This window comes from Rattus norvegicus, chromosome X (assembly GCF_036323735.1).
Source record: "Rattus norvegicus strain BN/NHsdMcwi chromosome X, GRCr8, whole genome shotgun sequence".
Taxonomy (NCBI): Eukaryota; Metazoa; Chordata; class Mammalia; order Rodentia; family Muridae; genus Rattus; species Rattus norvegicus.
This window is the reverse complement of record NC_086039.1, coordinates 138,019,719-138,047,475: the sequence shown is the minus strand read 5'-3', so window position 1 is coordinate 138,047,475 and position 27,757 is coordinate 138,019,719. Positions and strand designations below refer to the sequence as shown.

The 27,757-nt window shown below is 41.1% G+C and overlaps 1 protein-coding gene across 10 annotated transcripts; it reads left to right on the top strand.

Annotated features, from left to right (window-relative positions):
* Positions 1–27,757, top strand: Mospd1 (motile sperm domain containing 1). Of its 10 annotated transcripts, none has more exons than XM_063280040.1 (7): positions 24–124; positions 4,968–5,006; positions 13,224–13,477; positions 13,565–13,640; positions 15,281–15,498; positions 24,467–24,519; positions 26,329–27,754. In XM_063280040.1, the coding sequence occupies exons 3-7, from the start codon at positions 13,324–13,326 to the stop codon at positions 26,398–26,400; spliced, it is 573 nt and encodes a 190-aa protein (XP_063136110.1). In that variant the 5' UTR covers positions 24–124; positions 4,968–5,006; positions 13,224–13,323; the 3' UTR covers positions 26,401–27,754. The 10 variants fall into 10 exon arrangements, with proteins under 10 accessions (XP_006257696.1, XP_006257695.1, XP_017457544.1 ...); XM_063280037.1 differs by lacking the exon at positions 4,968–5,006 and adding an exon at positions 1,458–1,524 and having other exon boundaries at positions 59–124; positions 24,467–24,628; NM_001014107.1 differs by having other exon boundaries at positions 103–124; positions 24,467–24,628; positions 26,329–27,757.

Here is a 27,757-nt window from a genome sequence, read left to right as displayed (position 1 = left end):
CTCCGGGGCGGGGAGAGGTGGCAGTTGAGTCCTCCCATATCCCAGCAGGCAGTGCAGTCTGGAGACTCTGACAAAGGAGCAGGGAGCAGTCGCAGCTGCTTTCCGAGGAGCCAGTGTTGCTGAGGTGAGAGTCCCTCAGTGTCCCGTCACCCACTTCCTCTGACTTGAGGGAAAACGTGGAACTTACGTGCTGAGACCCCCGATGTAGACAATGCCAAGTACCCGTAGCCAGTGCTTGGCTCTGTGACTGACAGCAGAGCTGCTCAGTGCCGGGCTGAGGTGGGTGGCGGGGACCAGGCAACGGATCCACCGTTCTCGGACTGCTGGTGGCCCTTCCGCGGGGTCTCCAGGGCCAGCAGAACTGTATAGCTGCCCCTGCCTGGGCGAAGGCAGCCTCTGAAGCCTCCAGCTGCCTGCCTGACATAGTTCAGTTGCCTTGGGAATGCAGCTCCAGGGACAACTCTTTGGCGGACATTGCCTGGAGGGCTATGGGAGGGAAGTCAGTCGACTCCCCAGTTCGGGGTGACTCTGCCCTCGCCCTTCCTGCAGTTCAGCCGGTCCCCTCCGCGAGCAACTGGACGGAAACGGGGCGGGGGGCGGCTGGAGCTAGGCGTCCCAGGATGGCTTTGCCTCAAGGGGTCTGAAAAAAGGTGGAGAAACCGGGAGGGAGGATGGTGGTCGAAGCAAGTATCTTCTTGGAATTATATAGGGGAGAAAGGAGGTAAGTGGCCTGTATCCTAACTCCTCCCTGGACCTCTGCACGGCTCCTGATGGTTGCACCAGCTGCTCAGCTGTAAACAGGCTCACATGACCAGTTTCACATGGAGCCGGGTAGTGTGGCGATAGAGCTGTAAAGGCTGGGCCCCAAGCAGGTGGGGCAGAAATCTTACGGAGGAAGGTTTTAGCCCCTCCCTAGACCTCAGCCCCTAATCTTCTGTTGTTTCCCTCTGAGGAAAGTAACTGACATTTGTCTTTCTCCCACTGAAGTAGCATTGCTGTCCCAGAAGGAAACTTCATTTGGGAAAGCCACAGGGCACATAAGAAGTGCAAAGGGTCCTAGTCTTCTGTCCTTTAAGAAAATCATTAGAGAAAGTAACCCTGAAAAATTCAAGTTCCTAAATTTTGCCTAAAAGGCAGTCCTGTTCTTTTGGAACACTTTTTGTTCTTAATGGGAATTCCAGACAGAAGGAGAAAGTCTACTTTTTCGGGAAAGGCACATATGGGGTTTAATACATTCCTAGTGACGAAAATCTTGTCCACACTTCCTGTAAGTATTTGGAAATCTCTTTGTCTATAAAATGCTACTTTCAGGAAATTGAGTAAGGGGTAGACAGTCGGCTTTTCAATTACAATTACACATATATGTCATGTATTTGGTACAGATCAGTGGTAAGTTTGGAGACCAGGAAATGTGACCAAATGTGTCTTTAAAGTTGTTCATCTGTATTCTTAAACAGGATGTGAGATTAAACTGGTTTCTGAAGGATACATAGAACTCACAGAGCAACATAGGTTTCCTGATGGGTGAGATACTTAAAATTTTAGAATTTTTCAAATCTGTGAAAGACCCCTTTTACTTGTAATATACATTCGAGTGGAATATGCGATATTAATATTCTATGGTAGAGTAGTAATCCCTTTAAAGGCAAAGTCATGTTTATTGTCAGCTATGTTATATTTTTTTCTCATAGAGGATTTATATGCAAATTCACTGTTTGAAAACATAGCAAGAAACTACAAAATGCATCCCATTCCTTCCTTAAGCCTAATACAGACATTTATGGGCTGAGTGTACTGGCATGGCACTTTAATCTCAGCACTCGGGTGTCAGAAGTAGGAAGGTGAATTTCTGAGTTCTAGGCTAGCCTGATCTTCATAGAGAGTTCTAAGCCAGCCAGGCCTACATAATGAGATGTTTCAAAATATTGCTACCCTTCTCCCACCTTTAAAAAAATGGTTTAAGATAAGCTGGGTAGACTCCGTCCCGAGTTCTGCATATGGTTCCAGTACAGCCAACGCTACAAAACAGAGACTTTTGTCTCAGAAACATATGTACATGCATGCATGCACAAAAGCAAAAAAAAAAAAAAGATTTAAGATAGGAAATTGAGAACATTTTATAATCTTTCCTAAAAGCTGGCAAGGAAGATTATGAGTGATATTCTAAAGACTGTCTTATCACCCCTTAACAGTCCGGAGAATCTTGAATCACAATAAATATCTTAAGTGATTTATTTCTTAAATGTCCACAATTTCCTCATGTCTATTATTTGGCTTTTGTTTTAATCTCTATGGACCTCTGTAGCCCTCAGGTTACCTAAAAGTATACAGTTTGGGTGGGGGTAGGGATGGGAGTTGAGACAGTCTTACTAGTAGCCCAGGCCAGCTTCAAAGTCTAGACATTCTATCTGCCCGAAGCTTCCACATGTTGGGAGTAGAGGTGTGAGGCACCATGCCTGTAAAGTGTACAGTGTACAAGTTATATCATAGAAGAGTCTTGTGGCAAGTGGCTTGTGTGATTTGGGGGCTAGCCTAGTCTACATTGTGAGGCTCAAACCACCTAGGATACATACTGAAACTCTGTCTCAAAACAAAATGATTCTCAGGATGTAAAATAGTCATGTGGGTTGACCTGCACCTGCCTTGCTTTACATCAGGTAATTGAAGATGGTTCCAGCTAAATCATACCTCTCAAATTAGAAATAAAAGATCTACTAGGCTTTCTTGACCTTCAGCGTGTAGCCCAATAATTCTTTCAATTTGGTTCAAACCTCTTCCAGAATTAAGCAGATTCTGCGATTTTAGTGACAAGATTAGAAAGGGGGTGAGTCAGTAACCTCACTTTGACTGTGCCTGGCTTTGATCGTCTGAACCAGTGCTTGGCTTGCAGCTTTTTCATGTTCAGAACTTGTTTGTGTCAGCACATCCTGATATAATCAGTCTCAGAGACTGATCCTCACCACCTTAACTCAGAAAATATGAATATGTTAATATGTCAACCTACTGGCTTAACAGTGAGAGGCAGAAAAACCAAGTATTCCAGAAGCGTCATGTACAAACTAAGACAACCTTTGCTCTTGACTAAAACACAAAGAAAGTGCTCGCCTCCTCCCTTTTTCTGGGGTCTATCGATTGACAGATTCAACAGGACGACAGCTTTTATGTAAGATCCACTGACACATTTGTATGACTGGACTTTAGTCACCTGGCTGACCTTTGGTCACTTAAAACATCTCTTACATCTAACTCCATTCCTACTGCCTCAGCCTCTGCTTACATCACCTTCTCAAACCATAGTCACCCAGCAGTTTTTTTTTCCCTTGTAACTATCCTGCAGTCAGGTGTTGGACTTGGAGAATCAATCAATGGCCACCACTCACCTACCTCCAAACTCATCAGGTCAGTTTCTGTTCCTTAAAATCCTTCAGAGGTTTCACATTGCCTGTGGCAGTAGCTCTTGAAGTTGGTGCATCCGAGAATTACCCAGATAGCTTGCTAAAAACAGGGCCAGACCCTACTCCCACCCTCTTGATTCAGTGTGTCTGGGGAAAGAACTAAGAATTTCCATTTCTGGGGTTGGGGATTTAGCTCAGTGGTAGAGCGCTTGCCTAGGGAGTGCAAGGCCCTGGGTTCAGTCCCCAGCTCCGAAAAAAAGAAGAAGAAAAAAAATTTTCCATTTCTGACAGTCTCTAAGCATAGGGAAATTAATTTGGCTTTCCACAGTCTACCTCCAACTTACCTTCCCAGTCTTACTTGTTACTCTGCCCATATACATATTTAAATCATATTCAGTGCCAGCACTCATGATGGGTACCCCTTTTATACCTCAGCACATCCTTTTTGCAATTCACCACCTTCCACTCCTGGTGTGGGCTGCCATTTTATGCTCCAAAAGCAAAGCAAAACAAAACAAAAACCCACCATGTTAACTGACATTTCAATATATGTCCTAACATCTCAATATCATATTTTATGGTTGCTGTATGATTTTTTTTGGCTAGGCCAGGTTTCTGAAGGGTGAAAATACTATTTTGATCCTTTCCATAGTTCCTGCCCTATTTATCTATGTATTTATGTATCTATCTCTCTCTCTCTCTATCTATGGCTAACTATATGATGAATAAATTAAAAAGATTATTGTTTTGTTTTGACAGAGGGTCACTAGGGCCACTATGTAGCTCTGGCTGACCTGGTACTAGCTTTGTAGATCAAGCTACCCTGATTCAGAAATCCTCCTGCCTCTGCCTCCTGAGTACCAGGCTTAAAGATGTGTTCCAACAAGATTGGAATAAAAGACTTAAAAACTCCGTGTGCTACATGTAGCAGCATACAGATTTTATACAGTGAATTAATACAGATTTTTTGCATGTCTTGTAATAAAAAAGATACTAGAATGTTTTAAATTGTGGAAGTAATGCCTTAATTAAAATGGGGAAGTAAAGATAGTTTTGTTTTACAGGATATTTTGGTGTGTGTGTGTGTATGTGTGTGTGTGTGTGTGTGTGTATGTGTGTCTGTGTGTTTGGTTTTGTTTTGAAATAGGGTTTCACAATATAGGCTTAGCAGACCTAAAACTCATGTGTGGACCATGCTGCCCTCTAACAGAGAGCTGCTGTCTCTGCTTCTTGAGTTCTAGAATTAGAGGAGTACACCATCACACCCAGCATGTTTTTTGTTTGTGTGTTTGTTTGTTTGAGGCAGGGTCTTGCTATGTAACTCTGGCTGGTCTAGAACTCACTGTGTAGACCAGGCTGACCACAAACTTTGTAGTAACCCTTCTATATCTATCTACCAAGTGCTGGGATTGCAGGCATGTGCCACCACACCCAACTATACAGTTACAAAAAGACATTTCTATAAGACATTCATTTTTGTGTGGTGCATGCTCGGCAAGTTCTCTACCACCAAGCTCCTTTTTTAAAGGTTTTGCTTGCTTATATGTTTGTTTATTTGCTTTTTTGAGACAGGGTTTCAATATAGCCCAGTGAACTCACTATGTAGCACAGGTAAGCCTTGAATTCACCATTCTATTCCCTCGGCTTAGTGTTGGGACTATAAGTTTATATCACTAATTTTACTTATTTTTGAGACAGGATCTTACTTTGTAGCCATGGTTGGCCTAAACTGCTATGTAGACCAGGGTAGCCTTGAACCCACGGAATTTTACTTGTCTGTGCATCTCAAGTTCTGGGATTATAGGCATTATACACCATGCCGGGGCACTAATTTTATTTTGATATGGGTCCTTGCTATGTAGCCCAGATTGTCCTTAAACCTGTGGCCTTCCTATCCCAGCTCCCTAAGATGCTAGAATTACAGGCCCATTCCACTGCTCCTAACTGTGGTGTTCTTTTAAAATCTTAGAGCATGGAGTCAACTTTTATTTGTTGAATGTGGATTAATTTATCACTCTGTATGTTTTGTGATAGTCAGCTCCAGAAACATAACACATACCAAAAACCTAAAAAATTACCCATTCTTGAATAATGGACACTAAAGTATAAAATGAACATTATGATATAATTTGTGGCCTAGGTGATCAACCATTAACTCTAATAGATGATACTGGAATTTATACTTTGCTGCTGGGTTTTCAGCTTGACAGAGAAAGGGCTTTTATACTAGAGTCTAAAGCAGTAAAACTTCTTGCTCTTTCCTAATTTGCATTTTCTTGGTTTTAAGCAAAGACTTTACCCAGTGGTGGAAGACCAAGATAGCTCCTGCACTTAGATAAAAAGGGGCCTGGACTAAAGGTGTGGCTGAAAAACGGAATCACTATCTAGAGCCAAAGATATGGAGTCTTAGTAGCTGGCCCTATGTGGCTAAGCAGATGGGTCACTAATTCCTGTGGAGGCTAAACTTTGAACAAGGCTTAGCTGTTTTGTTTAAACATTTATTTGTGTGTGCCTGTGTGTTGTATATGCATACACACTACGTGTGTGCTGGGGCCCATAGAAGCCAGAAGAGGACATGGGCTCTCATGATGACTGGAATTCCAGGTTGTTTTGAGACACTGGATGTTGGTGCTGACAACTGAACTGGAGCCGTGCAAGAGTAGTGAGTGCTCTTAACCTGTGAGTCATCTCTCTAGCCCCATTCTCAACTATTTTTACATTTTGAACCATAGTAGTTAGTACAAGAATCCAGAAGCACCTACTTATTCCCTCCTTACAGGCTTCATTTTCCAAAAAGGAGAGGAGGAAGAATATACTTCAATATAGATTCCTGGCTTGATAAATAATAGTCCCGATGTTCTAAATCTGTAGTGTTGAAGTCTATAGCGAACTCCCCTGCTCATCCCAGAATCTTATCCTTTCTCTGTTCAATGCAAAGTGAGGAAAACAGCAAATATCACAGCCGTGTGCAAGGACCAACAGCCGATGTGGTGCCATCCACCTGTGATCCCCGCATTCAGGGAGGACCTGTAGTTGGAACCTAGCATGGGCTGGACAGCAAGCCCCTGCCTCAGACAATCAGGATAAACCATCCAGTGTTTACATTGCTTCCTGTGGGAGAATAGTTTGTAAATCAGTCGCAAGGTGGTGTTCACACATAAGGTTTTCTTTCTCATTTTAATTAGGAATGTTCTGTACTTTAAGGAACAGGGTCAGGAACAAGGCTGTTTCCCATATCTTTTCTCAGTGGGACTGCCTGCCTTTATGGTCAGGGGCATGTTGGAGCCTTGTGGTTTATAAACACTTCTGCCCCAGATTGACTCAGAGGAGATGGAAGGGAAGCAGAAGGCAGGGAGAGAATTAATAATGATCCCATCACCCCTCCTCTCATCCTAGCCTATGACCAGCAGCCGCCTATCTGTATGCAGTAACCTTTAGCTCCTTTTATGGAAACAGCCATTCACCTATCGAGTACACATGCCTGCTGATGAAAGAGCTGACTATTAGTAGACACCTGGAGGAAAACCAATGAGCCCAGTGTCTTCCAAGTGCCTGCACTGAACTTGGGTCTATCATGAATGTAAAACAAGAGAATAATGTGACATTAGGACACCAAGAACATTAAAAATACAACATTAATGCCAGGCGTAGTAGCACAGCCTGTAATGGTAGCACCTGAGAGGGAGAGGAAGGAAGATTAGGACTTAAAGGCTATCCTGGGCTATGTGAGACACCGTCTCATAAAAAAATACAGTCCATGTACAAGGCTCTGGGTTCAATATCCAGCACAGGAAAATGAAACAATAATGATAAATTTAAAGTTTGGGTCAGGCTAATTGAAACTAATGTAGCTACAGCACAGTAACAGGGGTAGGACCTTCTAACTGAGATGTATAGAAGAGTGGGAGTAGACAATACATTTCTCTCCCTAATACCCTGAGCAAGTCTGGGAAAATGTCTTAGCCTGGGCCTGCTTCCCTTATCTGGGAGATGCTAACACACTTTGACTTGGTACACACTAGACTTTGGGGCAACTGATCTGCCTTAAGGACTTTTGTTGTTTTAACCAGCTTAGTATATAGCCTTTCCCCTGAAATTTTGCACTTGATCATTTTGTAATACGGAGTAGGGAAAAGAGAAAGCATTAGTCTCCAAAAACCCAGCAACCACAGGTGAGTGTTGTGCTTCTAGATTCTTGTTGACAAAGCTAATGCTACTCTGCTGACCTGGTGCTAATTGTAACTTTATTGGAACTCCCTGGTTGGAGTTGAGGAGGCAACTTCTATCTTAACCAAGATAGGTGGTGAATGGGGAAAAGGATAATGAAAAGAAACAGCAAACTGCCCAAAAGCAATTAAACCCTTCTTTAATGCTGACAGTGACATGGCCTGTTTGTGATCCATGGGGCAAGAAGTACATCTTTAACTCTCAAAGAGAAAGAAAGCCTCAGGATGCAGAGGATAAAACTGTCTTCTAAGCCTGTATCCCAAGCTAATAAAATTCCTACTCTGACCTGTGCCAACAAAATTCTCCTTAAAGTTAGAACAAGCCTGGCACTTATCTGTGTGGTTATTTATTTTTACTTCATAGTAAGATTTGTAAGCTATCTCATTCCTTTTTTTGTTTAGGATAGTTTCATTCTGTAGTCCTCTTGCCTCAGTTTCCCTACTCGGATGGCATTTGCCACCACAGCCACATCCTTGTTGGATTTGTTCAGGAGGTCTCCTGCATCAAAGTGGATGCCTGCATTTTGTTTCTGTCTTCTGTTTTTATTATGAAAAGAAATGTTATTGGGGCAGGTGTGGGGTGTAGATTATGGTATTAAGAGGAATCCCTGGTTTTGTTTTCCTTAGAAGAGTTGTTTAGTGTTTTATCAGATGTCTGTTGTCGTTGTAGTTGGAAAAGCTTGTCTAAAAAAACAAACAAACAAATACCACATGGAGCCTGTAAATGTTTTTTGCACAACCTGTAAAGCATTCTTGGAAGTGGCCAGTAAAAAAAAAAAGGGGGGGGTGGGGTGGGGAGGGGTTCAATTTTTAAAAATGTAACTGTGTCATTATTTACGTATGTAACTCTTACCCTGTTCTCATTACACCATTCTGGCAAAAAAATGTAGACACAATAGTTCCAGTTTTAGAATAAATAACAATTTGGATTGAAAAAAAAGGACTTGAAAAGTATGTATTTTAGTATTTGTTTATGTATTTGTTTGAAGTGGGGTCTCGTGTAACCCATGCTGGTCTAGAACTCACTGTGTAGCTGAGGCTGGCCTTGAATGCCTAATCTTGCCTCGAATTCTGAAATGCTGGGATAACAGGTGTATATCACCTCACCCAGGGTTATCTTTCATGCTTTTATCTTTAAAGTGCTCCTTTTCTCAGTTTTGTTTTGGAATGGGGAAAAGCATGGTCAAGCTTGAACCTAATTTTACCTGTTTCTTGTTTGTGGCTATATAGTCTTATTTGTTACTAGAGATTGAGCCTGCACACGTGCTAGGTAAGTGTTCTATAGCCCAGTTCACTTTAGTTTTGATACAGAGTCTAGATATCCAGACAGACCTTGAATTTGATATCATCTTGTTCTAACTTCCTAAGTAGCTGGGATTATTGGCCTTGGCCTATGTCAGCAGCTTCAGCTTTATTTTTCCTTGGGAGGCTCTATTCATGTCCAGCTATACAAAGAGCATTCTCTATTGCTTTGACAGGTATCTCGTATCCCAATGAATGGATACACCAGACTTTAATAAATCCCCTATTAATGAAGAGCTGGGCTGTTTCCATTCTTTTGCTATGAACAACTGGCTTATATTGAGTAGCAAGGTCTTTTCAGCGAGCTTCACATAAATCATTTCCTTTAGTCCTCAGCACTTCATACAAAAACTTTCACATATAAAGTTCACACATGTAACTTCACACACAGTGGTGGTGGTAGAGAAGGGTGATGATGATGATGATGATGATGATGATGGTATATGTTCCAGAAATACTCTAAAAGTAAAATCTGTTGCTTTGAGGATATGAGCACCTCATCCAGGCAGGAAGCTCATTGTTCCAATATATATCCCCATCAGTAATATAATAGTATGCCTGATTTCTCTTACTGTGCATTGTATCAAGTTATTTTGTTTATGGTTTTGTTTATTTTTTACTAATCTGGTATCCTTTAAAACCTATCCTAGCATGTGTTGTATTGTATGTAATTTGTATTTGTCTTGTGAGGTTAAATGGCCTTTTGTAAGATAAGTCCCTTTCCTATAAAAACTATTTGCTTTTCTGTGTGTGACAAGCTCTCCTGTAGTCCAAGCTGGTAGGGCTTCGTTTATGTATTGCTATAGACATAAGGCTAAGTTTAAACTTCTGAGCCTCTTGCCTCTGTTTCACAAGTGTTTAGATTACAGGCCAGCCATGTGTAATTTATGTAGCTAAATGTGTCAGGATTTAGTTTTATGTCATTGTTAGCCTGAGAGAATTTTTTTCATTTTTCTGGGTTTTTTTTCTACTGTCTTGATGGCTTTTCTTTCCCCTTTTAACATTCAAAGTTTTAATCTGTTTGGAATTGCCCATGGTTTAGGAGGTAAATGCTTAAATTCAACTTTATTATTTTCTAGACAGCTCCCCAGCTTGACCAGTACTTACCGGTTATGTCTTCTGTAAATCAGAGCTGCAACCTTTTAATCATAAACTCCTTCCCTCAGAACCAACCTTTACAATTGAGTCACAGCATAGCATTTAATGATGTCAAATTTGGATCTGTTTAATAGCAAAGTTTCTTAAGAATCAAATTATAGAGCTTCTTGTTTTCTTTATAAAAAATATAGTAAACTTCTGAAAGTGCATTATCCGAATAGAAATATGTGTGTCTTGGAGCAAAAGAAAGTAATTCAAAGCCCTGTGTGGTGGCTTATTCCTAGAGTCTCAGTACTTGGGAGAATTGCTGTGCAATTGGGAACAGATTGACCAGATACCTTGTCAGGAAAACAGGGGGAAGGGCTTGGGGGAGGGGCAGAGAAGAATGGATGGGAATAAAAAATAAATCAGAAAATGTATTAAATTAGAATAACTTAAGTCAGATGCTTTTCAAAATATTCTTTCTCTTGCAGAAATATTTTTGTATAGTGGAAGGAATACTGGGCTAATTTAGGCAGGAATCCTGATGATACTGTTTTGTTATTTGTTTGCTTGTTCATTTCAGTCTGATGTATTCATAATAGATCACCATTACCACCAATAAGAGGGGACACTTAGCACTTATGTATAGTCCTTACAACACTCTAAGAGCTTAGCAGTCACTCCGTCTATGTAGTCAATGTAAGTCTGAGTAATCTGTTAGGAATTATACAAACATTAGATATTGTTACTCATGAAAGTGTCAACAGATCGGTCAACATGTTGAAAAACAAGCTCAGGAACAAATCCAACATTGTCATGCTCCCAAGTAGTGGAGAGAGGTCTGACATATTATCTGAGGCAGCCTGGGGTTGTGTGCCTTCAGATTTCCATCCTTCTCATACGAAGCTCTCTTGGTCAATGTGCCCTCCTCCTAATGCTCATGTACACACTTTCCTGGTTTTCCTTTTTGAGACAGAGACAGAGACAGGGTATAGCCCAGGATAGCTTCCAATTGTGGATTCTCTTGCTTCGACCTTCAAAAGCCTGAGACTTACAGGAATACAAGAGAACACCTCACCTCCAGAGTTGAATTTTTCTTTAGTCCTTCCTTTTATTCTTGCTTGGTTTTGAGACAGGGTCTTATTTATGTAGCCCTGCCTAGCCTAGAACTTGCTAGGTAGCCCAGGCTAGCCTCAAAATCAGAGAACCACCTGCCTATTCCCTCTGAGGGCTGAGATTGAAGGTGTGGACCACCATGCCCAGCTTTGAATTAAATGTCTTGATGGCAGAACTTGTGTATGACTTCCGCCTACATTTTTACATATGCTATTATATCCTATTTTGGTGAAAGTTCAGAAAGTCTCAGTAAGGATCAGAGACCTGGCAGCTGATAAAACTAAATAATGGATTCATTGGTTATATTCCCTTTTAAATATATAGGGAACTCAACTTACAGTAATGGTTTAGAGCCTATTTTAAAAGTACAGAGTGGAAACCAGACATTTTGTGAATGTGTTAGACTTTTCACTTTGTTAGGTTGGTTGGTTTTAGAGATAAGAGCTTTGGTATGATGCCCCAGTGACCTTCAAACTTACAATCAGTCCTCTCCCCTTAGGCTCCCAAGTACCACAAGTACAAGTTTGCATCACCTCGACTAGCCCAAGTTTGTATTTTGGGGGCATGGTTTCTGGGGATTGAGCCTTCAATGTTAATTTTTATTGTTGTTCCTTTTCGGGGGCATAGTGTGGTGTCACTAATGTTGATCTCAAACTTTTGATAAAGCAAAGAATGATTCTGAAGTTTAATCTTGCCTCTGCCTCTTGAATGCTGGGATCATAGCAGGTTTTATGTAATGCTGGGAATTGAAGCCAGGGTTTTGTGCGCGCTAGGCAGGCACTCCACCATGTACTGTTATGTTACTTTTAGGAGGTTTGCTAAATAAGAATATTGATTACAGCGAGGTTAGGAAATAAAAACACAAACATCACATTAGAACAGGGAGACTTCTGCCAGCTACAACTACTGGAACACAGTCAAGAACCCCAGAAGGAATCCAAAAAAGCCTCTGAAGTTGGAAAAATCCCAGCTCTCATGAAGACTCTGTAACTTGCCATTCAAGTGGGGGAATGGTGCCACATGTGCCAAAGAGCACTTCGCAAATTTTCAAAGAAAGCTCTGAGGATTTCTTAGCAAGTATCATTCTTTTAGCTCCGAGAAGTCTTGATGTTTTGGTAGAATAAAAAGAACCATCTTCCTCACACTTCCATAGAGCACTGTATAAATCACTATTAACACCAGTGTAAAAGTGACTCTTAAGTTTTTCTACAAGAAATAATGGAATTTTTTAGGTTTTTAAAAAGAGATTTTATGTTTAGTGTGTGGGGGATGCCTAAGGAGGCCAGAAGAGGACATTGGATCCCCTGTAGCTAAAAGTTACAGATAGTTATGAGTCATTTAATATGGGTTGGGTTCCAGAAGCTAAACACTGGTCCCTCTAAAAGAGCAGGAAGTACTCTTAACAGCTGAGCTAGCTGTCTCTCCAGACCCAAGTTTGGTTCCTAGCACCCACACAAACTACCTGTAACTCCAGGTCCAGGGGGTAACCTGCCCTCTGCAGACATCCATATATATACACAAACACAGACACAGACACACACACTATCAATCAGTCAGTCTTGAGGGAGGGGCTGGAGAGATGTCTGATCTTCCAGACAACCCTGATTTAATTCCCAACACCCATGGCAGTGCACAACTGTGTAGCCTTGGCTGACCTGGAACTCACAAGCGATAAAAACCTGCTTCTTCCTTCTGAGTGGATTAGAGTCATGTGCCACTACACCCAGACTGCTTTTATTTATTTGGTCTTTCTTTTCTTTCTTTTCTCCCTCCCTCCCTCCCTCCCTCCCTTCCTTCCTTCCTTCCATCCTTCCTTCCTTTCCATCTGTCTCTGTGTGTGCATGTTTTCATACATGTGTGCACATGTGAGTGTGTCACAGCGAGTGGGGGAGTCAGGACAGCTTGTCTGGACCATTGGTTCTTGCCTTTCACCCTGTGGGACTTGTGGATGGAATGTGGGTCATCAGACCTGGCCTGGAACCAAGCATCTGCTCCCACTGAGCCGTCTTGCTGGTCCCTAAATGTGCTTTGTTTGTTTGTTTTTGTGGAGTGACTGGAGATCTCAGAAAACCAATATCATGCAGTTTGTTTTTCTCATTTCTAGATTGCCAAAATGCTTTGGAGTTTTTAACTGAATCTAAGAAAGTCCAAAATAGACTTGAGACTGTAAAGACAGAAGCTGCAGCAAGGGGGATACAGTGCCAATGCATCAACAAAAAAGACAACCAGAGTTAGTGGAAGGGAATCTTCCTGTCTTTGTGTTTCCCACGGAGCTAATATTTTATGCAGATGATCAGTCAACACATAAGCAAGTGTTGACTCTGTACAATCCCTATGAGTTTGCCTTAAAGTTCAAAGGTGAGTCTTCTAGCTTATAAAGTTTTGACTTTTTCTACTAATTTTTTATTTAATCACACTAATGGACATTATGACTTTTTCTTTCAGTTTTGTGTACGACTCCAAATAAGTATGTTGTCATTGATGCTGCTGGTGCAGTGAAGCCACAGTGCTGTGTGGATATGTAAGTCAGGGTCTCATCCTGGTAACACATTCTCAGTGTATGGATATGCATGTTTTAACTTTAAAGCACTCCCTTCTCAATGCTAGCCCTAAGCAATGTTTCTATGCTTTTTGATATGGGGCTCAACGTTTATCAAAATGTAAGCAGTTTCTGAAAGAATAAGGCAATCAAATACTTAAACAATTTGTGCCTGGAATTTTTAAAAAATAATTCCTCATTGTTCTAACATAGGCAGTGATGTGTATGGTCAAGTTCTGGTTATTCCTTTAAATTTCTCTGGCTATGATAGAGAATTTAGCTTTCTTTGAGACATCCTGCTATTATAGTGACATTTGTGAAACAAATACTACTACATTCTAGAACAACAGCAGTATAAGATCATCTGAAATGATTCAGCTAATAAGCCTGCAATTGAATCTAAACAGGAAGCAAGTGTGTATAACTACTCATCTGTAAAAGGTTATCTGAGTGCTTCCAGATAATTTCATTTTAGAGTGTCAGATGAACGGTTGTTTGCTCAAGCTGTTCATATTTAATCTTTACTTTAGAACTGGGGCTGACCAGATGAATCCACCGGCCAGCCTTTAATTTAAGCTACTAAGTCATCTGCATTTGTCAAAGTTTTCTATGAGAAGCAGAGTTATTTTCTCCTCAGCTCAAAGCCATAATTCAGGGGTTCTCAGCCTACGGGTCATAGCCTCTTTAGCAAATGTCTATCTGTGAAAAATATTTGCATTATGATTTATAACAGTAGCAAAATTACAGTTCTAAAGTAGCAATGACAATAATTTTAGTGTTGGGGGTCAGCACAACATAAGGAACTGTGGTAAAGTGTCACAGCATTTGGAAGGTTGAGAAACACTGCCATAGATTGTCTTTTAAGAACAAGTTTTTGCACATTTCTTTCTGTTGTCATTCAGTACACGGTAAGCAAGGACTATTCCAAAGAAATGCAGTCTTGGGCTGGGGATTTAGCTCAGTGGTAGAGCGCTTGCCTAGGAAGCGCAAGGCCCTGGGTTCGGTCCCCAGCTCCGGAAAAAAGAACAAAAAAAAAATGCAGTCTTACTAAGTAAATGCACTACCCTTGACCTAATTGTTTTGCATTCCCTAAGAAGTATCAGGCACAATAAAGTGAAGATGTCTTACTTCAATAACGAGTAACAATAGGAATGTATTACATGTTTGTGAGGAAGAAACTATTTTATATGTTTCAATTTAGAAAAGAAATGTTTAACGGATGTTCAGGAAGAAATTCACTGCTAAAGGCAAAGTTCTGTACCATTCTTTTACTGAAGACTATGATTGTGGGCCAAGGCCATAACTCTATAGTAGACTGCTTGCTTGTTTAGCTTGCTTGAAGCTTTGGGTTCACTCCTCAGCCACAGCCACACAGAAGACTTTCATTTATTATATGTTTTGACTGTGTGTGTTCATCTAATATTTCACAATTGTTCATTTTCTTAGAATACGATTTTTCCCCCGAGTGTCATTAGCAAATTTTGAGTATTAGGTTATAGTCAGCAAGATTATTTTTATTATTGCTTGATAGGCCCCAGAAACCTCAACAGATTTTGTTATTATTGTTGTTGTTGTTGTTGTTGTTGCCATTATCATCATTATTATTATTCTGCTGTTTTCAGTGTCATTCGTCATAGAGATGTTCGATCCTGTCACTATGGTGTGATAGACAAATTCCGTCTCCAGGTTTCGGAACAAAGCCAGAGGAAAGCCTTAGGAAGGAAAGAGGTTATTGCTACTCTTCTCCCATCTGCGAAAGAACAACAAAAGGAAGAAGAGGAGAAGAGAATAAAGGAGCACTTAACCGAGAGTGTATTTTTTGAGCAGTCCTGTCAACCAGGTAGTGTTGATTTTATAGCCTCCTTACATCTCCAACTTTAATCATGAGCTAACAACTAACACGATAACGACATTAATCCTAGTCAGCGAAGTGGAGCTTAGAGAAACAGGTACTTGAGACATGCAAGAGGCTGACTGCCTCTGGCCTTCAAGGAAGAGAGGAACACCCTTTGTATACATACACTCAAAGAGTGCAGGTACCATACTCTATAACACCAGTACAGTTCAACACTTATGTACTGCTGTCTATGGCTTTCCTATATCCTTTCTCAATTAATTAGTTTGAAGGAGGAGAGAAATTCATTTTGGCAATAGGCCAAGCTTAGTGTGCTATTCATATTATTTTGAAAAAAATCTCATTAAAGTTGAAGTTAATTAAACTAAGTAGATTAAAATATCCCCTGGGGGCTATTAATTGAATCCCTCTCCATTCCTCATTTCCTTCCTGCTTAGATCTTGAGAATCGTTATGATATATACTTTCAACAATGACACTTTCCTCATCTCCAACTTTCAGACATCATTCCTCCTTCCTCCCAACTTGTAATTGTTGTCCTTTGATTCTCTTAGAAGAGTGGCGAGATAAAACTTTCCATAGAAAAACAAAGGGCTTTTCAGAGTGTGATATTTGAATGTGATAGCAGCTGTCTGTGAAACCAGAATGTATAGTTAGGAGCGGTGGCACATGCCAGTAGTCCCAGCATGCTAGAGGCTGAAGCAGGAGGATTGCCATGTGACTCTATCAAAACAGGAAAGGGGCTAGGGAAAGGCTTCAGCAGTAGAGCATGTGTCTAGCTTGAGAAAGGCCCTAGGCTCCATCCTCAACACAAATGAAGAAGAAAACATTATATAAATATGGTACACATATGAAGTTGAAAGTAAAAAGTAAAGTAAAGACAAATAGGAAAACAATTGAAGCTTATGTCAGGGAAATTTAGCAAATGTTCTTGTCACTGGATCTGTAGCGGTGTGCTTATCTTCAAGTGGTTATTTTAGGAAGGCAGGAAGTGCTATCTCTGGTGTGGTCCTGCAGTTTTTCCCGTCCACACAAGGAGTGCCTAGACTTTCTGCTTAATGCTAGGAGTATGGATTAGGCCTTAGCGTCCTGGCAGAACTTATTCACTGACAGGACCTTCATTTTCTCTTTTGATGAAAGAGAACTTTGACTGGTACTGCACCAGCTCTTTAATCCTAACCCCTTGGGGGGTGAGAGGTGGCAGCAACAGGATTGCGAGTATAATCGATCCTTGGCTGCATAGTGCTGGAGGCCCGCTTGGCCTAACTGAGAACCTGCCTCAGAATTCAAAAGAAAATCAAAAAAAGGAGAATCTCTTTGAAATGACATCTTGTCAAATCAATATTTTGAAGGTGTTTACTTAATGAGATAAAATATTCCCACTTGAAAATGCTCCCAGAACAAGAAAAGCCATTGAATATCTTTTTCTTGACACTTAACGAATAATTAGAAGTAAAGTCATTGGGGTTCAGTTTTATATTTAAAACACTGAGCTGGGGTTGGGGATTTGGCTCAGTGGTAGAGCGCTTGCCTAGGAAGTGCAAGGCCCTGGGTTCGGTCCCCAGCTCCAAAAAAAAGAACCAAAAAAAAAAAAAAACACTGAGCTATTTTTCCGTTTTTATTGTGTTATTACTACATAGTTATTTACATGTATCAGTATTGTGCCTGCGTATATGTTCGTATGCCATATGTATGCCTGGTACATATAGAGGCAAGAGCACATCAGATCCTCGGGTAGTGGAGTAAGAGACGGTTGTGGGCTGCCCTGTCTTCGGAACTGAATCCTGTCCTCTGAACTGAATCCTGTCCTCTGAAAGAGCAGCGAGCAGTACTTAACTGCTGAGCCACCTCTCTATCCCCTAACTTCATTTCTTCACTAGAAGTTGGGTGAAAGTCATTCTAAAGGGCTAAAGATACACACACGCGCACCTGCACAGAGAGGCAAGGGCAGGCCGATAGACTGGCTAGGGAGATGGCTCGGTGGGGAAAGCACTTGCCATACAATTGTCAGAACCTAAGTTCGAATCCCTCAAAGCCATGTAAAAGCCAGGTACAATAATGTATATTGGTAATCTTCATGTTCCTACAGTGAGCTGAGAGACAGACAGGACAGGTCCTAAAGGCGTGCAGGCTGGCTAGCCCAGGCTATAGAAAGGTTAACAACCAAGAGACCTTGTATCAAACAAAGTGGAAGGCAAAAGGTTGATACCTGAGGTATCCTCTGACTTCTGTGCACACAATTACATGTGGGTAGCTGCACTCACACAAGTGTGTGCATGCACACTCATACACCAAAGCTACATAATTACAATAGCGGTGTGTGCCTGTCTGTGTCTATGTGTGTATCTGTATGGCTGGCTGGATGTTTGGAACAGTGTCTCATTCTGTAGCCCAAGCTGTCCTGAAATTTATAGCAATCCAGCCTCTGCCTTCCAGGGACAGGGATTATAGGTATGAGCTACCATTCCTAGATTCATATTTTAATTACTTACTTGATTAGTGACTTATGTTTACAGAGTTTGACTTTTGTTTTACTTTTTGAGACAAGGTCTCATAATGTAGCCCTAGTTGCCTTGGAATTCACTATGTAGACAGGGCTGGCCTCGGAGTTCTTAATCATCCTGCTTCTGCCTCCTGGTGCTGTTTTACATGCAGTTGCCACTGCTCTCGGTCTTAGTTTTAGAATGAACATTAGCATCTAAAGTACAGAGCTGTCTAATTGTAACCTTGCTGCAAGTGGGTGAGTTATAGGAAGGCCGGCACAATACAAGGTGGTCTCTGGTTGTGTCCGGATGCTCTCTGATCTTGTTCAGCATTATGCACACAGAAGTTACGTGAGAACATGTGGACTCATTGGTGGGTAGGCACCCCACTTTATCTCACTGTGTGCCAGTAAATAGAGTAAAAATAATGGTTTGTGGGGTCGTAGGGATCAAATCCATGAGGTTTGTTACTAGACTGAAATGTTAAACAAATTGAGATTGGCTTTTTGCTTTAAAAAAAAAATATTTCCCAGGAAGTTTTTAAATGTTATATTCTGCAAGCTGCTAACTTAAGTAAAGCAGTGCCATGTGGCTCACTGTTAGCTGGAATGGGTGGAAGAGTACAACATGAAATGTTAGGATTTTAAAATGTGTTGAAAGCTACACAGAGGATACCTCTAATCCTAGTACACAGGATCTTGAGTTTGAGGTCAGCCTCGACTAAATAGGGACATCCTGTGCCAAAAATATAGAAGTGAGTAAAATAAGAAACTGTCTAGACGTAATGTATGAAACCATGTGGCAGGCCAAGCATGGGGACATGTGCTTATCATCCCAGTATTCAGAAGGCAGGCCGGCCGGCATAGGAGGAATATTACAACCTCAGGCTAGCCTGAGCTCCAGAGTTACACCAGCCAGGGAGACAAAGCAATGTCCTATCTGCTTTTTATATATTTAAACTATTACATTACTTTGGGAAGAGATTGACCTCAAGTGCTGAGGCACATATGTAGGGGTCAGGGGACAAGTTGTGGGAATAGCTTCTCTCCTTCTACCATGAGAGTCCCAAGGATGACTCAGGTCATCACACTTGGCAGCAAGCATGAGTTCTACTCAGCCATCTTGCTGACAGGCATCCTCGGTTATGTAGGGAATTCAGGCTGGGGCCACATGAGAACCTGCCCCAGCCCCAAACTACAAAGACCACACAGCAATAACAAATTTTAAAAGAAAATAAAAAGCACCTACAGTTTCATTTACGTAACAAGTTGGGTAATGTAAGTATTGCCTGCATATAAAAATAGTTTTATATTTTGTGAATATTTTCATGTAACAGAAATAAACTAAATTTAAGAGAAATACATAAAATGTGCTTTTATAAAATACTAGCCCAGGCTATTAAGGACATATTTTAGAAGACAGCTGAATAGTGGTAGAGTTGTCTTAATTACTTCTATCAATAATGAACTGCAAAGGCTTTGTCACATACATTTGAGCCTGTGCCTTCTGGCTTTGGAAAATTGTGTTCTTTGTTATTGTTTGTAATATCAAAGTGCTGAAAATGATCTGAAAGGCCACCAATTGGGAACTGATTAGATTATGACTGGTTTTTAAAAATATTCATTTATTATATATAAGTACACCATTGCTGTCTTTAGACAGACCAGAAGAGGGCATCACTGGATTCCTTTACAGATGGTTGTGAGCCACCATGCGGTTGCTGGGAATTGAACTCAGGTCCTCTGAAAGAGCAGTCAGTGCTCTTAACCACTGAGCCATCTCTCCAGTCCAGATTATGGCTGCTTATGTGATAGGATGCCATGCAGGCATTTACAAGGTTCTGTTAGAATGAAGTTTGTATACTTAGTGAAAAAAGCTTCAGATAGTGGGCCAAGAGCACTTCCTGCTCTTACAGAACACCCCAGCATCCACATGGCAGCTCAGGACTGACTATAGCTCCAATTCCAGGGAATCTGACACCTTCCCTGGCCTCCATGGGCACCAAGCACACACATGGTGCCCAGACATATACACAGACAAAATGCTCATATACATAAAATAAAAATAATCAAATCTTTTTCAAAGTTTTAAGTACATTACTAAGTAGGAGAAGCAATTTTAAAACTTAGGTACTTTTTTTTTTTATCTTTGCATGTGTAGGATGTGTGTGGGGCGGGTTCTTTGGTGCAGATATAGGTGTAATATATGACATTGTAGAGGTCAATCTCTTGGGTCACTCTGCCTTGTTGGAGGCAGGATGTCTTGCTTACATCTGTGTTCATCACATCTGTGTTCACCAGGTCTCCCTTGCTGTTGGAATTACAGACAAGTTTGCTGCATCGAGTTCCATGTAGGTTCTGGGGATTCAAAGTCCAAGCCCTCACACTTGATATAACAAGAACTTCATCCAGAAAGCCATATTTCAGCCCCTAGTTTACATGATTATATGGGCATTTATGAGATCTGAAAGTTGTTAACAGTGCTCTCTGTAGGAGCATGAGGGAGGACGATTGTTTTCTAGGATTTTATTTTGACAATTTTTTTTCTTCAGGACAAGGTTTGACTCTGTTACCAAGAGTAACTTGTTTGACAAGAAGACCCAAGGCACTCCTGATTTCCTGCCCCTTCTGTTTCCCAAGTCTAATTAATGCTGTGGGCTGCCATGCCCAGCTTGGAATTTCAAGGCTAACTATGAGTCTCGGTATGAAACCCAGACTGCCTGCAACTCACTATGTAGTGCCCAGCCTGGCCTTGAATTTTAAGCCATCTTCCTGCCTCTGCCTCCCAATTGGTTGGATTATAGGTATGTGCCCCCACCCCCAGCTCTTTGGAATTCTCTTTGTGGATAGTTGTCCTTTTCTTTAAAATCAGTCTTGCAACAATATACATAATGGATTTTTCAGTTATTTATGCTACTGTTTCATCCCATGCAATGATTACTAGGAAATCTGACTTTGTTTCACCTATTTGGCTTTGGTGAAGTCCAATTAAATTTCACGATAGCTAAGGTATTAATAATTTAGAAAAGTTCCACTTAATAATAGAATGAACAGCATTATTTCATTAATAAAACACAAATTGTATAGCTCTTGGCTATTCCTTTTAATCAAAGGAAGATTAGTGGGGAAAGGTACACAGTAGAAAAATGCTGTTACTAGGTGATTAGTAAAGGAACTCTAAGGAGCATAACTGATAGAAAGAATGTGTGTGTGCGCGCGCGCGCATGTGTGAGTGTGCGTGTGTGTGCATGCTTATGTGCATGTGTGATCTATTATATACTATAGTGTAAAATATACATAAGGATTACTTAGGGTGACTTGCTGTGGTCCTAGTAGTATAGCAGCAATAGTTGTTTCCTGACAGAAAAGCCCAGGATCCAGTAGTTGTTCATTCCATGAAACATGATGTCTTAGCTGTTACAATCTGATGTTGGAGTCCTAGGGACATCCTAGAGCTGCCAGTTTATGGTCCACATTGGAATCCTGAACAATTAGATTATAATACCAGCAAAGGAGTATGGCGGGATACATGAGCTTGCCAGTAAGAGTGAGGGCAAGCAGACAGAAATGACAAGCTTCCATCTCCCATGTCCTTTTATGTGGGCTGCTACCAGAAGGTCTGGCCCAGATTTAGGGTGGATTTTCTGACCTTGGTGATCAGGAATTTGAATGGGTCTCCCACCTCAAATAATCCACCCAAGAAAATCAATTCACAGTGCGCCTAACAGCTTAGGTTTTAGTTACGTCCAGGTGTAGTCAAGTTGACAACCAAGATTAGCCATCACACTGGGTTTCCTCAGAAGACAGATGTAACGTATAGATACACACCCAGCCTGCTTGACAACAGATTTGCTTCGTGTGTGTGTGTTTAGTATTGGTAAGTTTTCATGGGTGCTGAGCTCAAATTCAAGTCCTCTTGCTTATGTAGTAAGCACTTTCCCCAGTGAATGATCTCACTAACCTTATATATTATTTTGAGACAGGCCCTCACTAGAGTGTTTAAGCTGGCCTCCTAGTTTCAACATTTGAAGTAGATGGGATCACAAACCTGTGTCACCATTTCCTTGGAATAGATGGGGTTACACATACGAGCCACCATGCTTTGTTGTAATTCTTTTTTTTTTTATTGTAAGCATATTCAACATGAGGTAGTCTGCTATCTGGGACAGGCTGGTTTTGAACTTGTGATATTCCGACCTCAGCCTTAATTATTGGAGTCTGTTGTTGTTCTTGTTGTCGTTGACACAGGGCTGTACTAGGTAGGCTTGGATGTTGTGAAACTTGCCATGTAGATCATTCTGGCTTCAAACTCACAGCGATCTACTTGTCTTTACTTCCCAACTGCTAGAATTAAAGGTGTGGGCCACCAGACACTAAATATAGGTCCTGTGTTTAGAGTGTGTCTTTAGACAGCCATATAAATCTCATATAACCGAGACTTGTGTGAACTGAATTGAAACTCATTTTAGGTTCTTCTTCCAGGTCCTAGAAGCCCCAATTCTGATTCTATGAATTTCACTGTTTTAAGTCCCCAGTCTGTCCCAATTACCCCATTATTTTATTTACTTATTTATTTTTCTTTATTGGATTTTTTTAAATTTACATTTCAATTGTTATCCCCTTTCCCATCCATAAACCCCCTATCCCATCCACCTTCTCCCTTATTCTATGAGGGTGACCCCCCTCCCCAGCCACCCCCCTTCCCACCTCCCCACCCTGACATTCCCCTATGCTGAGGGTCCAGCCTTGGCAGGACCAAGGTCTTCTCCCATTGGTGCTCAACAAGGCCATCCTCTGCTACATATGCGGCTGGAGCCATGGGTCTGTCCATGTGTACTCTTTGGATGGTGGTTTAGTCCCTGGGAGCTCTGATTGGTTGGCATTGTTGTTCTTATGGGGTTGCAAACCCCTTCAGCTCCTTCAATCCTTTCTCTAATTCCTCTAATGGGTAATTCCTCCAATAGGGACCCAATTCTCAGCTCAATGGTTTGCTGCTAGTATTCACCTCTGTATTTGTCATGCTCTGTCAGAGCCTCTCAGGAGCCAGCTATATCAGGCTTCTGTCAGCATGCACTTCTTGGCATCAGCAATATTGTCTGGGTTTGGTAGCTGTATATGTATGGAGTAGATCCCCAGGTGGGGCAGGCTCTGAATAGCATTCCTTTAGTCTCTGCTCCAAACTTTGCCTCCATATCCCCTCCTATGAATATTTTTGCTCCCCCTTTTAAGAAGGACTAAAATATCTGCACTTTGGTTGTCCTTCTTGAGCTTCATGTGGTCTGTGGATTGTATCTTGAGTAATTCCAGCTTTTGGGCTAATATCCACTTATCAGTGAGTGCATGCCATTTGTGTGTGTGTGTGTGTGTGTGTGTGTGTGTGTGTGTGTGTGTGTGTGTGTGAGAGATTGGGTTACCTCACTCAGGATGACATTTTGTAGTTCCATCCATTTGCCTATGAATTTCATGAAGTCGTTGTTTTCGATAGCTGAGTAATATTCCATTGTGTAGATGTACCATGTTTTCTGTATCTATTCCTCTGTTGAGGGCCATCTTGGTTCTTTCCGGTTTCTGGCTATTATAAATAAGGCTGCTATGAATATAGTAGAGCACGTGTCTTTGTTATATGTTGGAGCATCTTTTGGGTATATGCCCAGGGAAGGTATAAATTACACATTATCTGTGGGGAACACATCTAATGCACAGTCTACTTCAGAGTGTTGGTATTTTTCTCTTGTGATTGCTGTGCTGACTGGATGCTCCAGCTCACTGCTTAAGCCTAGTATCCCACCTATCATACCACATGTCAGTAAAGCCCGGGAGCGCTTGGGGTGTGGATTCTATAACACCTACTACATTCATATCAGTGTACAGTTGAGCCATCTTAAGTCAGGACTTGCTGGGATATCCAAGTAATCCACTGGTGAAGAAGAATAGGGTGTTGGATATCCATTTGTTTCAAGCACATTCTTTTAGAACTATCTGAACGCTTTCTCTTCTGTGTATGAACTAATCCAGCAGTCATGCATACACTTGAAATCCATGCTGGGTATGGTGGCACATGCCTGTAATCCCAGCACTGGGGAGGCAGAGGCAGGTGGATATTTGTGAGTTTGGGTGTCCATAGCAAGTTCCAGGACAGCCAGAACTATATAGAGACCAAAGAAATGAAATCCTACAGGTATTTGTGATACATACTTGTAAAACTATTTTCTACTGTAGACTACAGTAGAGTGTGGAGTTTATAATCTGTTCTTTTACTACCTCCCATAGCCATTTAAACAAGCCAGTGGATAATGACTAAAGCTTACATGATGGACTTCTGTATATGCAGGATGTAAGTCTTCATGGAATTAGCATGGTGGCGAAGACAGAGGCAGAACACACATGCGGAACACTGATGCCTGCTGGCCACTGTTTGTCTTACTCGTTGGTTTTAGAAGCTCAGAGATTGTTGTCCTTTTTTTTTTAACAGAAAACAGAGCAGTCTCTTCAGGACCTAGTTTGCTAACTGTCTTCCTGGGAGTGGTATGTATTGCGGCCCTGATGCTGCCTACTCTAGGGGATATGGAATCGCTGGTGCCTCTCTACCTCCACTTAAGTGTGAATCAAAAATTAGTGGCTGCTTATATCTTAGGTAAGGGTTTTAAAGATGCGTTGGTGCTCGTGTGTAGGGGCTTACTGATTTCTACTGTTACAGAATGTGTGTAAAATACAGTCAGGCGTAGAAGTGTGAGTGGGAGGGAGAGAAAGGATTAGCAGTGCAAGGTCATCTGGCTACAGAGTGAGTCTAAGGCCTGCTTCCACTATAGATGTCTTGCAATAAAAAGTCTTTACTGACTGTCTCCTGTCCCATCTATGATGCCAATTCTTTCTTGTACTTGTGCTCAGTGTTCCTTGGAGTGCTTTTTTTTTTTATTTTTGAGCCAGGATTTCATGTAGCCCAGGCTTTCCTTGAACTCTATATAGCAGAGAATTACCTTGACCTCCTGCTCTTTCTGTACTCACTTCCCCAGAACTGGGATTACAACCATGCACTGCTACACTAGGCTTTCTTTTTTTTTTTTTAATTTGTACAATATATGCATGTGCTTGTTTATTTGTTGTTTTCATTTAGAGACAGGGTCTTACTCCAGTCCATGCTGCCCTGCAGCTTGTTATGTATGCCAGGCTAGCCTCAAACTCAGCAGGAGTCCTCCTGTTTCTGCCTCTCAGGGCTAGAATTACAGGCATGTACCATCATCGCACCTGGCTTTCTGTTCTTAATGTCAAAACTGCCTTTCTGTCTCTTGTCTCTCCGCCACTTCCCCTATGACCTTACCCCTCAGACCATCCATCACATTGCCATGAGGTTGATCTCCCTACTGTTTCAGTTTCATGATGTCTTTCTACTCTAAAAGATCTCCATTCAGTCCCCCAAGTCCATGGGATAGAGTGGAGCTCCATAGCTTGGCATTTACAACGGGGCTGTCCTACAGACCTCACTCAGCCAAACTCTAGCTCTTCTGCTTTATAAATCCTTGAACAGAGCCTTTCCTGAAATGCCTGCTTTCTTTCTGAAAATTTTCTGCCCATCTTCAGGGGTTTGCCTGGGCTTTTATGCTTGGAGACAGTGTTTCTTCTGACCATGTCAGTCCCAAGTACTCATCTTCCTTTACACTGCTCTGTTTTAATTCCTCCCCAACATTTATTAAGACTGTGTGCACAAGCCAGTGTGGTGGCACACTCTTTTAATCCCAGTGCTTGGGAGGCAACTTGATCTCGGCGAGTTCAAGGTTAGGCTACTGTACTGAGTCAATTCTAGAACAGCCAGAGCTATGTAAAGAGGGAGGTCTTGTCTCAAGAAAAAAAAATCACACCAAACAAACAACCCAAACCAGAGGATGGAACATATGCTTACTCTCTTGAATGGTTATTGGTTTAAATGTGAAGATTCTCAGGGAAAGTGGGAACTATATTGCTGTGTCTTTCTGGTCTTAGGGTCCTGATACTATAGGCTGTTGAAGTCCCTTTGGTTTTATAGACACTTTAAAATGGCATGTCTGTTGTTATTACAGCAGATGTGACTGGATAAAGTAGGAGGTATATTTGATGGTAGGATTAGCTATGACCAGACATAAGTGATTTCATTAAGTCTATCCAGTGACTGTCTATTGTTGTAAATTGGATTTCTTCTGTATAATATCACCTAAATCCAAATTGACTTTGAGCTCTTGGTCGAGTGCCTGCCTGTGGCCCTATATTTTATTTGCTTGTTGAGTTCCAAACAATTGTTTGTTGGATGGAAGATTTTAAAAAATGCATTTCTCTAACTGTCCTTCATTTTTCCCCTTTCAGGTCTTATCACAATGGCTATACTTAGAACATGAACAAGGATTAAAACTGACTTCTGAAGTAAATTTATCTTAAAATATGAATGTGGACTGCCTTTTATCTCTTCCACTCCATTAACACACTACAAATTATGGAATGATTATAAATAACTGCAAATGTATAATATATATTTTCAATTAGTCTATAATTTTATTTGAAGGACTGTAGCACTTTATGTTACAGACAACAAAGATACTTCTGAGCGATTGATATCTAGGAAATTATTTGAAGACATTCTTTTAAACTCTATACCTATTATGCAAATAACTTTAGTTCAATGTTATTGTTCTTCTTTTGATTTCGAAGTCACTTTGATAAGGGTCATGGGTCCTTCAAAGTTTAAGGCCTATATGAGCAACTGAGCTGATTGAACATAAAGTGACATTGCCTAGACACAAGCACCGACATTACTATGTAAATCATAGACTTCCTCCTAGCATTACAAGGAGTTGCTGCCAGGTTTCTTAAGCGAATATATTATAGTCAGTGTGTGAGGGGGTTGGAAACATAAGGTACTTACTGAGGGATCATGCTTACCCTGGACTCGTGACAGAAGACAAGATGTTTTAAAATTATCTCGTGAACTTCAGGACAGGCTGTCGTTCAGAGAACAGGCCCCTCACAGAAGTAGATTGCTTTCCCTATTTGGCCTGAGAGTTCTAAAGAAAGGTAGGCATTTTTAAAATTAATTGGTTCATCCTGGTTTTACTTCTGGTTAATCCTTAATGTATTAAGGGGAAAATCACTTTTTGGTTTTCTCCCAAGTCCCTTGCTTGCCTGAGTGTAAGTGACTCACCCTGGTTAGGAATGTCAGATGACAATTAGTTTCTGAGGACATGACTTTTTTTTTTTCACTTTCAAACTCTTAAGCCAAGTAGAGAAAGCCCTAAATACCTGTGTCTATTTTATATCAGTCACTGGGACGTTTTTTAAGTTTTTATTTATTCAAGTAAATTTACCAAAAAAAAAAAAAAAGCCCCCTAAGCACAATGACTTCCATTTCTTGACAGTGTTCTCTGGCGTCTCACGTCTGTGTGTTTAACTGTTGTCACAGCAACTGATCTTCCTCTTGGGATTTTTATCTGAAAGCACAATGCATCGAGTCTCTTGAAAATCGAATTCTCTTGTAGCTCTTTTTATGGAATAAACTTTATGCACTGCTAACGTAACATTCTCAAGGAATAGACATAAACACAAATGTATGCCTGAAGCTGATTTTTTTGGGGGAGGGGGCAGGAAACGATACTCTGCTTCTAGAAGCTTTTTGTTTAGTATTTCATAAATCATTGTTTAACCATTTGTGTGGAGCATAAACTATTCAGTGGATCATGTCTGTACATTGTGTAATGACTGAAAAGCACATAAATGAAATCTACTTTGAACTCAAAAAGAA

What these genes read in the sequence shown, in the direction of transcription:
- Mospd1 (XM_063280036.1), top strand. Translation starts at nt 13,324, where the DNA reads ATGCATCAACAAAAAAGACAACCAGAGTTAGTGGAAGGGAATCTTCCT. An exon ending in CCACAGTGCTGTGTGGATAT is followed by an intron (nt 13,641 to 15,280) that starts GTAAGTCAGGGT and finishes TGCTGTTTTCAG; the next exon opens with TGTCATTCGTCATAGAGATG. An exon ending in TGAGCAGTCCTGTCAACCAG is followed by an intron (nt 15,499 to 24,466) that starts GTAGTGTTGATT and finishes TTTTTTTAACAG; the next exon opens with AAAACAGAGCAGTCTCTTCA.